The following is a 13210-nucleotide window of genomic DNA, read 5'->3' as shown; positions in this document are numbered from 1 at the left end:
TTTATATGTGGGACGCCTGTCACAGCATGGCTTGATAAGCCGTGCATAGGTCCACACCTAGGATCTGAACTGGTGAACCCTGGGCCACTGCAGCAGAGCATGTGAACTTAACCACTGCGCCATCAGGCTGGCCCCTCAACTCTATTTTTTAAGAGGATCCTCTTGTGTAGCACTGGTTGGGAATCAAAGAATGAAAGTGCTGACTCTTCAGCGTCAAGATCATCAATGATGACAGCCAACATCCCACTCCCCAACCCTCCCCCTCTTAAGTCTAGGTCTTTAGTAATCATCAGGCAGCAATCCTAGTCAAGGAATTAAGGGGCATCTATCCTGACAGTGGGCTTGTCCTGGAGTTAAATCATTCAGTGTTTCGTCATCATTATTTCTTGTCTTTACTGCATTCTGAGTAGGGCTGCTTTAAGCACAGGGACTTTAAAGTCATTTGGACAACACTTGTGAAGGTGGAAGAATCCAGACTGGCAAAACAAACCTTTTCAGTCAGAAGTGTATTCCTGTGACGCAGGTCTTATTCCGCATGGGTGATCCGCTATTTTCCACAGGGTGGGCATGGGTCATACAAACGCAAGCATTTTGTTATTGTTGTGCAGCCAAAACACTAGCACTTACTTCTGCCAGGGAATGAAACCGTCTCCTCCAGTTTTAGACACAAAGAGCTCTGTGGAAGCGGTCAGAGAGCCCTTGGTTAGACAAGGAGACTCTATGTGTTTACAGCTGCCCCTTTTTACTCGCTTCACATCAGTAAGTAGGTTTCTACTGGTATCACAGAACAAAATGAATCACACGGGTATAAACCGTAGCCTGCCGCAGAAGCAGAATTCCTGTTTAGTTCAGAACATGGCCAACTCCCTCAACCCTGGGATGATTGCCCTGAGGCGCACGTAAGTATTATAAAAATATGTCCTGGGTGGGCAGCTTGGGATGATAAAGCCACGGCATACCACTGAGGTTCCCTGAAGATGCCCTTCTTCTTTCCAGTTCTGAGCTCTGGCACACGGCTCTTCTCTATGCCAAAACGCCCGCTCTCTTTAGGCCACCTGGTGGATTCCCATTCACCCTTCAAAATCCAGCTCACACGTGATTTCTTTGGGGAATCTTTCAATAATATCTTCATCCTCCCACTCCTGCTTCCCAAAGCTAATCATTCCTTTCACGGAGCTCCTTCTCTGTTACCCGGCACATTTTTCTAATTCCATCTCACACACTGTGTAGCAATTATGTGTTGACACATCTGGCTTCCAGAACAGATGGTGAGACCTTGGGGCCTAAGTTAATACATTGTTTTTTTTATTACATTCCTAGTACCCAGCATGCTGCCTGACTTTTAGTAGCTATTGATAGATCTTTGATAAATTAACAGGAAAAAAGAGTTTTTTGATTCACAACAGCATTTGTTTTTTCCTCTCTTATAAATTTCTTCTGTTATTCCTTTAACCATTTCATTAAAAAGCTTCTCTCTTTTGTTATCTCTTCTTGAGTCACTTACGCAAACTGTCCTTTTCCATCTAATTCATATTAAATTAAAAGGAGAGAAAGGTGTATGCATATATAATTACAATATACTTTCTTCTCTGAAGGCACGCCAGTTTTTTTAATCGAGTCTGCACCCTCTGGCCTACCAGTAAATAACACAGTTAAGTCAGGTGAGACTAGGATAGGAAGTGGAGGTGGGACGTTCTAAGAACTGTGTTGCATATTGCACAATTCTTTCCTGTAGTTCACATTTAGTGCTTTGTTATTCTTAAACGACACAATGCTGAGATACAGGCCCCACCTTAAGACTCTTCCAGAGTTCTAATTATTACAAACAATAATTTCTTGTTTTAAGACCGAATTTCCAATTTCTATATATTTATAAATAAATCTCCTTTCATGAATTACACCATTGCATCAGACCTGAGAAAAGCACCTTTAAAGTGTGTATATATTTGAATTTTATCATTTTAATATGAATATAAATTATATCTCCTTTCAATTAGGATAGATTTTTTTTTCATTGCCACAATGGAATTTGATGAATGAGCTTGCATTTGGTACATTTTGTTTAAATGTATAATTGTGAGTCTTTCATCTTAGATATCATGATAAGAAATTAATTATATTGATTATGCTGTATTTGCATCCTCAGGGTTAGGGAAACTGATAATTGCAACCTATAAAGCTAATGAAATTGTATATAATCACAGACTATTTAGTATATTTAATGATTTAGGAGCCTAGGCTGCCCCAGAAGACCTCAACTTCAATGATCTTGTCCCAAACCTTTACTTTAATCATACTGCCATCCACAAAACGGTTAAACAAGTTGCTAAGAGGGGTTTACCAGATATAGTCTGGATTATATGAGCTAACCTGGGAGTGAGCTTTGAATAGAAATCCATGTTTTCACTGCTGGTGAGAATGTAAACTGGTGCAGCCACTATGGAAAACAGTGTGGAAATTCCTCAAAAAACTAAAAATTGAAATACCTTATGACCCAGCTACTGGGTGTCTACCCAAACAACTTGAAATCAACAATCCAAGGTAACATATGTACCCCTATGTTCATTGCAGCACTATTCACATAACATGGAAACAATCCATGTGCCCATCGACTGATGATTGGATAAAGAAGATGTGAGAGAGAGAGAGAGAGAGAGAGAGATATATATATATATATATATATATACACACACACACACAATGGAACACTACTCAGACATAAAAAAAGACAAAATCATCCCACTTGCAACAACATGGATGGACCTGGAGGGTATTATGCTAAGCAAAATAAGCCAGACTGAGAAAGACAAACACCATATGATTTCACTCATATGCGGAATATAAACAACATATGGACAAAGAAAACAGTTCAGTGGTTACCTGGGGAAGGGGGATGGGGGGTTGGCACAGGCAGTGAATGGGAGCACTGGTATGGTAACAGACAAAAATAATGTACAACTGAAATTTCACAATGATATAAACTATTATGGATCTCAATTAAAAAAAAAGAAAGAAAGAAATCCATGTTTTCATTGCTCTTAAGAAACATGGACGAGTCTCCTAGAAATTTTTTCAAAGTTATATGTTGAAGGGGAAACAGTCCAGTAAAGAACTGGAGAAAGAGAAGAACTCAGGTCAGGGTATTTGAGCAAACATTTTAAAGGTTCAGGGTAAAACAATAGCCTGACTATAAAGCTTTAGGTATAAATCACTAGATGTGATAAAAGTAACAGAAGAAATAAAATAATTATGACAACCTTTTTTCAATAAGTATAGTTAACCTACCAAAACGAAAACATCAAAATCTTTAAAAGAGAAATCCTCTTATATTTAAAACCACCTTTGGATGTGTATGCCTCGCAACTGTACGTAAGAATTCATTCCAGAGTGCCTCTTTCTTTGTTTAATCACAAGGGTGTGGGTCAAATCCAGCTTTGTTTAGCTCAACAAACACAGAACCACACTCAGAGTAATTGAAGAACCAGCCCCATGATGTCACCTCTTCCTTAACAACCAGTTCAAAACCATATAAAACAGTAAGTCCGCCCTTCCTTGGTAGCATCAGATGCTAAAGGCCACTGAACTTTACACACCCACAGCTCAGTCAGGTAGAGAAGTACTTCTAACTCCAGCTGTTAACATACCTTGAAGAACTTCCATGGGGAGGACAGTCCAGGCATTTTCCAGGTAGGAGATATAAATATAGCGAGCCGTATTGCAGGCCAGGCCAATGTACAGAACCCTAAAAAAAGCAACAACGAAAAATAAGTTGAAGCCCCAGGATGAGATACAAAACATGCAAATACTACCTAGTTTTTCCCATGCCCAAACCATGCATCATCCAGCACAGTGTCCCAAATGTAGGAGAGGGGAAGCTAAAGGACAATTAAATTTAACCATGAACTCTTAGGAATAAGAAGATTGCTTCGAACATATCTGCCCTCAGCCTTTTCAAAATGCTTGTTAATATAAAAGCGAACATCATCCTTCCTGAAACTTAATTAGTAGCAGAGACGATGCTTTTTTAAGATAGTCTGGGCACACTGCCATCTGTAATGACATTGCTGGCTTCCTTCCAGGTGGCTGTAGGGTAAATATGCCTGGGATTGTAGCCACTTCCCTATGCTGGAGGAAGGACAGGATAAAAATGAGAACATGTGAATATGAATGTGGCCTCACTTGCAATACCCAAGACACCAAGCATTTTACAAGGAGCCTCTCAAGGTCGTCGAATACTATCATCCAATGATGAATGATAAACTATTCAGAAATCAAATGCATTTTTCCTATCAGTTCAATTAATACATGTTCGTTTTTTTTAAATCCTTGATATCACATGCTTATAAAACTGATAAATATATATCCACGTCTCACAATCACTATCATCAAAATTATAAGTAAAAAACAGACTAAACAAAGGCCTAAAGTGGTACATCCAAGCATAAGGTTACCATCTCTCTCTTCCTGAACTGGACGGGCTGGTTTGGAAATGAATTGTGGCTGCTCCTCTGTACAAAACACAACCTGATGGCAGGGGTTTTTCTTTCTCGGTTGTTTTCCATTTTCTGTTAATTTTCCTAACCTTAATGCTTTTCTTGTTTTCTAAATTCAAGTGGATGAAAACTAGAAAGTAAAAGAAATAAACCAATATAGGAAACCAGTGGTATCTTCCTAATCTTGTTCAACTATATTTTTATATTAAAATCATTCCTATAAACGCTGTTCCCTTTTTCCAATATTGGATCAAGAAAAGGAAACGCTTTGAGGCATCCGGCTGGCATTAACCACAATATGGAATTGAAGGATGGGGGAAAGGGGTGATGGGGTGGGGATGGAATAGGAAATGGATAGTAGAAGGGATTCAGGAGATCCCCACCATTGAAGAGGTCCGGGTTATCATATTCTGTGGACAGCATGTTCTTTGTACTTGTATGTTTTCAGGAAAAAAGCGGATGTTTCAATCCTGTTTGATAAAAAATCTGTTGAACAAACTCGCTACAGATGGATCAACCAGGGTCCCTCTGCTAGGGGGAAAAAAAGCCCACAGGAAATTTAAAATTCAAAATACACTACACAAACACACAAGTTACACAAACCTGTCTCCTTTTAAAGTTCTAAACCAGCTCTCTTGATGACCTTGACTTAACCTAACTCAGGGGTCAGCAAACATTTCCTATAAAGGGTTTCACGGTAAATAGTTTAGGCTTTGTATGTCTCTTGCAACTACTTAACTCTGCTGTTGTAACATGAAAGCAACTATGGACAAAATGTAAATGAATGAGCATGGATGGCTATGTTCCAATAAAATCTGAATTATGAACACAAATTTAAATTTTATATAATTTTCATGTATCACAAAATATTATTCTTCTTGTGATTTTTTCAACCACTTAAAAGAAACCACTCAGTTCATAGGCCATACAAACACAGGCAGCAGGCCAGATCTTCCCCGTGGGCCACAGCTTGCCAACCCCTGGCCTAGCTCATTAGTTCTTTTTCTTTTTTTCTCCCCAAAGCCCCAGTACATCATTGCATATTCTAGTTGTAGGTCATTCTAGTTCTTCTAGGTGAGCTGCCGCCACAGCATGGCTGACAGACAAGTGGTGTGGTTCTGTGCCCAGGAAGCAAACCCGGGCAGCCAAAGTGAAGCACGCTCAACTTTAACCACTAGGCCATTAGAGCTGGCTCGCTTATTAGTTCTAATTCACTTTGGCTGTACATGAGATTTACTGGGGTGATTGTTAAAAACTACAGATGTCGAGCCCACAGCCCTCTTAATAAAGATCTGTAGGGTTGAAACCCAGGTACTATGCTTTTGAAGACTTCCCAAGTTATTCAGATACTAAGCCAGGGTGAAGACCCACCGGTCTAGCTCATTCTAAACAGCTTGCAGTAATACTTTCCCATAATCCCAACATAAAAAAAAAAAATTCATAATACACCTCCCTTGTGTTCATATTGTCTATCCTGAACCTTTCTTTTCAGCCCACTTCTGAATCAGGGTTACCATGACAACCGTTATTCAATCCAGGCCATAGTCCAAAAGTCTGGCCTAAAGTAACCCAGAGTCAATTGGCCCAGTTTAACAGGTAGATTGGGCTATGCCTTCAAACATCTACCAATGTGGAGTTCAGTCAGTGGAGTTCAAACTTTCCGGGACCCTTAAGTCTTGGATTGCCACCAATAAGTCCAGTGGCTATGAGCTTGACATAGCCTTCACTTCTTTCCCACAATCCTCATCTCACCACTGATAGTCCTTCAAGACCACACAGATGCCTTAAAGGAGAAAAACTAAAATAAAAAGTATAAGGGCAAGTTACCTCATCTCTCTGAGCCTCCATTTTCTTATATATCAAGTAGGGATAATAGTATCTACTCTGTAGGCTTGTTGTGATCATTAAAATACTGTAAAGTTGCCCAGAATAAGCACTCGATAACTAGTAGCCTTGTTATTATTTTAAAAAAAGTATCCCAGTACCCTTTTGTTTATCCCAGAATCCCCAAAGAGAGAGAAGTACAAACACTCCTTCCTCAGCAACCATTCTGGGGAAGCCAGTGGCTTCAAGAAGTCAGCGAGGCTTAAATCAGGAGCAGAAAGGAAGGCGGCATTTCGATCTATGAAAAGGGAAACTAAACACGTATTTATTGAATAATCACTGAAAAGTAGCTCAGCATCCTGAAAGCCTGACAATTTCTTTAACATCTGAATGGGACATTTAAAGCGCCCTTCATTCACTGTTATGGGCTGAATTACGTCCTCCCTAAAACTCATATGTTGGAGTCCTAAATTCTAACCCGCTAGTACCTCTGTGTGACTGTATTTGGAGAGACGCCTTTAAAGAGGTGATTAAGGTGAAATGAGGTCATATGGGTGGGTCCTAATCCAATATGGCTGGTGTTCTGATACGAAGAGGAGATTAGGACAGACCAGCACAGAGGGCAGACCAGGTGAAGACACTGGCAGACGACAAGCCCAGGAGAGAGGTCCTCAGAAGAAATAAACCCTGCCAACACCCTGATCTCGGACTTTTAGCTTCCAGACTTGTGAGGAAAGAAATTTCTGGTTCTTTAAGCCATCCAGTCTGTGGTGCTTTGTTATGGCAGCCCCAGCAAATGAATACATGCACAGTCAGGAAACTAAGGATCTGCTAACAGAAAGGAATGTATGCTATGTTTTATTACATCATCTTCTGGACAATAGAATTCTTTAGATGCTGAATATAGAGCACACATTTGGGATCCTACAATGTCCCTGGGCACCATGAGGTCTGAAAATACAGAAGAATAGTCTGGAAAATGCCTCTCAGCGAGATACAGATACAGATATCGAATACCTACAATGAAAAAGCTCAGAAACGACTCGATGCTTTCCTATTTCACAACGGGAAGTCAGTAAGTACGAAAGTAGGCAAGAAATAAAGGCAATTTTAGAGCAAGCAGTGTTAAGTGAACTTAATCTATACAGAGGAACACAACTGGTAAAGAGCAAATGATTTCACAGAAAACAATGCACCATGGAAACCCCAATCACTCATCAAACACCTTGATTCTGTATTTGAGCAAAATATAAAAGCAGGAGAAAAAGTGCTTATGAGATTTCAGCTTCTTATTCAACCACAATTCACAGTATTGGCAGGGTAAGTTGGTTGGTGATTATCTTATAATGAAACTGGTACTTTTTTTTTTCAGACAGACAGTATTCAAGATATAGATACAATTAATTGGGAGTCATTTGCAATTCCTACCAGAGTGTAGGTTAGTCATGATGCCCTACCATCTATAACATGGTTAAATGCCCCCTGGAACATGAACCCACAAGGAACATGAATTTCACTCAATAAACATCTATTGAGACCCCACTAGGTACCCTACACTATGCTGGACTCAAGGGGAATAAGAGTGAAGAGAAATCCTCTTTGCCTTCAAGGAACTTCCAGTGTAGTGGGGAGACATATAAACAAGTAAGTTAAATAAAATACTCTAAGAGGTATGCATAAAGAGCTATGGGAGCACAAAGGAGAGGCCTTTAGCTACCCTTGGGGGCCCTGGGACACCTGGGTTAGAAAGAACTGGACAAAGAAGGCCAGAAGAACATCGCAGGCAGAGGGGACAATGGGAACAAAGGCTAACCATAACAGCTCAAGCGTTTGCAGACAGAGAGGCTGCCTGAAAGATCTAAGGATCAAAGGCTACAGATTTATAAAAAGATGAGTGAACTTTTCCAGTCCAGATCCAATCCGGAAATTATTCTTTATTCCAAAGACAATACAGCATATGAGCAGCAAAAAGAGCCCTGAGCAGGATTATCCTGCAGCACTCAGATCTGAGAGACAAAGGCCCAGCAGCACGCAGAGAACCCAGCCTCAGCACAAGGAACGGGCAGCAAGCATTTTGCAGAGCCTCTACTGAAGAAATATGAAAGTTCCTCAAAAAGGAAGAAACACTGGATAAAAACAAAATACCCTGGACAAAGACTGTTGTTCAGAAGTGGAGTATCAGCAGAGAGAGACTGAAAATGCTCTGTAATCTGTGTTACAGCCCTCATATAAGGATGCACATGTTCCCATGTGTACAGGGGCTGCCCAAGGGCACAGTGGGAGATGAGAGACCAGCAATAAACCAAGATTCAGAAAGCATCATTTCCAACAGGTTACAGAACACTTGGACAATTTCCTCAGCTACACCTGGCTAGAGTTTCTACCAGTTCCTAAGGAGAGAGAATTGGTCGCTAATACCAGATACTTGGAGCACAGTCTAGTCCGCCTCACATACGAATCAGCTTAGGTTTTCTGGATGGTAAACAGCATATGGCCTCACCCTTAAGTTGGGTTCCATTATTCCCAATCATCCTTTTCCAGTCTATATAAACTTGTCAGTAAAAAACTCCATCAGATATTGTTACAGATGTGCTTCTAGACCAGGCAGACACCAGCTGCTAATTACAGTCAAGATTCTGGAGCTGAATGTAAGCTTTCAGTGTAAGCAGTGCCTTCCTCCCCAAGAATAAAGCTTATTTCCAACATAATCACCAGTTCATACTGTTGACCTTAGGAAGATGATGTTGCCTATAGTCGGTTAAGAAAGTAGGAAAAAATATATCCAAACTCTCTAGAAAATAATTAAAATATAAGGTTTAGGCCTTGAAAGAGTTAAATTTTAGTCTGGAAAATTTCTGTTTTCTCCTCCCAACCAACCTCCATGATGTAATGTGACTGTGGGTGAGTCCTGCCAGGATTTCTCTGCCCCTCTAGCACAACAGGGTTTTACTGTAACTGTCTGGAATCTCTTGTCCTCCCTCCCTTTCTTGTCATAGAGAACATGGCATTTCCCGCCATCCTGTGCCGCACTCCCAGGGCTGGCTGGTTAGAAAGGATCATAGGTGGCATTCCTCGGAATTCCTACCCCAAGCAAGTGGCCCAAGCTACCATAATGGTAGGCTCTTCTAATGCCACAATGGTAGCAAAAGCAGCCAGACAGAGGAGAGGAGTCTGGCCACAGAGTCAGCAACCTGAGCAACACGTGGTAGGAGCTGCCACACCTCACGCTCAGACCAAATGCTTAGCTAGAAGTGGCAGAGCTGATGACATACCACTCCCTTTTTCCAAGACACACTCCTGGCACTGGTACCTCTGACGGTGACAGTCCTATCCTGAAAGGGTTCATCTCTTCCAAGAAACCTCCCCACATGTCTCCAGGTATAATTGATGCTATCTCCCCCAGTTCCTCTGTTACTCTCTTGGTTTTCATTAGAGTTCTTGTCACAGTCTGCAGCTGTTGCACACAGAAGATTGTGACTTCCAGGGAGGCAAAGACTGTGTCTGCTTCATCTTTGTAGTCAGAAAGAGCCTGCCTTGCTCAAGGGCTCGATGAAGCTATAATAATGTAATTTAATATAATCTTACAGAAACTGATAAACCATGAGGGCAAAAAGAAGCGCTCATGAAAAGAACTCAATGAAAACTTTCTCAATGGATCACTATTATTTTGGATGGCACAGTTCTTTATTGCAGGGGACTTACCCATTCATTTCGGGATGTTTAGGACCCCTAACCCTTAGGCACTAAATGCTAGTCTCTGAAACAACTAAAAATGTCCCTATACACATTTCTAAACACTTCCTGTTGGGAAGCCCTAGATGAGTCTCTTAAAACAATGGCTTCCTGGTCACTGTTATAAAATATTGTGTGTGTGTGTGTCCATATTCAAGTTATATTAGCACATAAACAAATCTAGAAGAAGACAGATACCAAACCATAACCGATGGTTATCTTGGAGATTTGTGATTACAGGCTCCTCACTGTCTAAGGAGTGTTTTTCTGTAGATTTTGAGTTTATATAGTGAGTTATGTACTTTTTGATAATCATATAACAATAAAGATTCAAAAGGTGGGGGAAAAACCTGTCACACTAGGCGTGGGAAAGACAACCATAAAAAATTTGGATTAAAACCTAAAAGAATTCTGCTCTCACATTGTTTTCACAGTATCTTTAAATTCGTGTTCCACACTAAAGAAATCAAAACCGATGGAAATCATAGATTATAGGTGTGGTTTAACCCCAATCAGCAGAATTGTTTTCAAAGAAAAGATTTGGCCTTAGATCAAAAGATCAGCAAACGTTTTATATTTTTTCATGTTTTATAATGTTTAAGTTGTATGTTATGTTTTATCATTAATCTACCAACCACTAACTACTTTATGCTGTCACCTAAAGCAAGCTACAAGTCACTGCAGAACAGCGAGCATTGTATCCTAATATTCATGTCAGAAAAGGAGAGCCACATATACTTGGATGTGCTCAGTGTGAACAGAACATCTCTGGAAGGATCCACTAGAACCTCGTATCACTGATGGTCTCTAGGGAGGGGCGGTGGGGGACTGTCCCAGGGGTGGGAGAGAGACTCCACAGCATATCTTTTAGTACTCTCTGAATTTTTTCCCACGTGTATATCTACTTTCTCAAGGAATGAATAGAGATCAGTCACTGTGTTTCATGCAGCTATAAATGGGCACAATGAATGATGTATGACACTTGACCCATGGTTCTCCAACCTGAAGAGATCATTATCTGGGTTTCTGTTTTGCTTAAAAACAGTATGAAATCCTAGCTATGTTAATATTCACCATATTTCCTATCTGGGGAATCTGTTGTGAGATTGGGAGCAAGTATGTCGTATAGTTATATACATAGTTAAGAAAGGTACATGAGGGGCCAGCCCGGTGGCACAGTGTTTAAGTGCACATGTTCTGCTTCGGCGGCCCGGGGTTCGCCGGTTCAGATCCTGGGTGCGGACATGGCACTGCTTGGCAAGCCATGCTGTGGGAGGAGTACCACATATAAGGCAGAGGAAGATGGGCACAGATGTCAGCTCAGGGTCAGTCTTCCTCAGCAAAAAGAAGAGGGTTGGCAGAAGTTAGCTCAGGGCTAATCTTCCTCAAAAAAAAAAAGAAGAAAGAAAGGTACATGAAATTGTGCAGCACTGCCAAAGTCATATTCCTTCCAGACAAAGAAAATGGCAGTCTGTAGAGACAGACTTAAGAAAAGTGCTCGTGGGCCAGCCTTGGTGGCCTTGTGGTTAAGTTTGGCATGCTCTGCTTCAGCAGCCCACGTTCGGTTCCTGGGCACAGACCTACACCACTCATCTGTCAGTGGCCATGCTGTGGTGGCAGCACATGTACAAAAAGAGGAAGATTGGCAAGAGAGGTTAGCTCAGGGAAAATCTTCCTCAGCAAAAAAGAAAGAAAGAAAGAAAGAAAAGTGCTCATTTGCTTCAAGAGCCACCTGGATCCCCAGAAGGTACATGTAACACAATGAGAACCTTTGAATCAAAATTGCTGACAGAAACAAGATAATGTTATGAATCATCTTTCCTTGTAGCCTATCTAGTGTGTTCTACCTAGTTCTCTGTCCTCCAGCCACATGAATGCCAAATGTACCGACTGGGCCACGGTCCCCACCCATCCCTAATTGTGTCCCGATGTCCTACTCCCCCTCAGATCTCACTCAGCTCCTTTCTATGTGATCACAGCATCACGGGCCCCTCCTCATAACTCTTATTAATCTCAGTTGTAACCACGCATCGACACCCTGACCGTATGCTCCATGCAGAGTGAGGACTGCTTCATATTACGTTGCCTCAGCTTTATCTCCAGTGCTTGACTTGAACAGACACTCAATAAATATTCATGGACTAGAGGGAAAATACGAATACTTCAAATAGAACATCATTCAACAAATATTCATTAATTTTTTTTTTTTTTGAGGAAGATTAGCCCTGAGCTAACATCTGCTCCCAATCCTCCTCTTTTTGCTGAGGAAGACTGGCCCTGAGCTAACATCTATGCCTATCTTCCTCTACTTTATATGTGGGATGCCTACCACAGCATGGCTTGCCAAGTGGTGCCGAGTCCACACCCAGGATCCGAACTGGTGAACCCCGGGCCGCCGAAGCAGAACGTGCACACTTAACCGCTACACCACTAGGCCCACCCCCAACAAATATTTATTGAATACACTTTGTGCTAAGTGCCAGGGAGACAGTGGTGAACAAGGTGTAAATATAAACTATTCACATTTTATACTTGTAACTATATGTGCGTATGTATACATACATGTGTGTACACATATATTTATTAAGGTACCTGATTAAGGTATCTGAATAAGTGATGGTATGTGAAAGAATGCACTGAGACTTATAAAAGAGGCCTAGAACTAAGATGATAAAAAAACGGATGTCCATATTTGGAACCATTTTTGCTTTTTTTTTTTTTTTGAGGAAGATTAGCTCTGAGCTAACATCTGCTGCAAATCCTCCTATTTTTGCTGAGGAAGACTGGCCCTGAGCTAACATCCATTGCTTGATTACTATTAATAGGTTACAGTTGAAGATAAATATTAAGTCATGTACGTGGACAAGCAATAGTTCATTGAATAGCTGACTACACTTTGCTTCCTTGGGGCATCCTGAAGCACCATGCAAGGGATCCGCAACACATGTGCACAAACAGATAACAGGGTTCTTGGGTGCCCACAGGCCTATCTCACCGGAAGGGTAAGGTTAGCATACAAACCACAAAGCTCAAAGGATCAGTGGTACTTCTATACTAAGGACAGCATAGCCAAGGGGATCACTAATGGAGATCCGAGAAGCCACCAAGCTTCTATCACCAAGCAGGTGTAGCCAGCCACTGACTCATGCTTGTAGAACAGA

The 13210-nt window shown here is 41.2% G+C and overlaps 1 protein-coding gene across 8 annotated transcripts in view; it reads right to left on the bottom strand.

The window, feature by feature from the left end:
- The window catches only part of MFSD6 (major facilitator superfamily domain containing 6), a 72186-nt gene that overhangs the window by 17110 nt on the left and 41866 nt on the right, over nt 1-13210 (bottom strand). For all 8 annotated transcript variants that reach the window (XM_070241432.1, XM_001501990.6, XM_023622225.2 and 5 more), the window contains exon 3: nt 3645-3742. In XM_070241432.1, coding sequence (XP_070097533.1) covers nt 3645-3742 — 98 coding nt within the window. The remainder of the gene's footprint in view (nt 1-3644; nt 3743-13210) is intronic.

Source organism: Equus caballus, chromosome 18 (genome assembly GCF_041296265.1).
Source record: "Equus caballus isolate H_3958 breed thoroughbred chromosome 18, TB-T2T, whole genome shotgun sequence".
NCBI classification, from domain to species: domain Eukaryota; kingdom Metazoa; phylum Chordata; class Mammalia; order Perissodactyla; family Equidae; genus Equus; species Equus caballus.
Note: the sequence above shows the minus strand (reverse complement) of the source record. Positions and strands in the feature narration are given on the sequence as shown.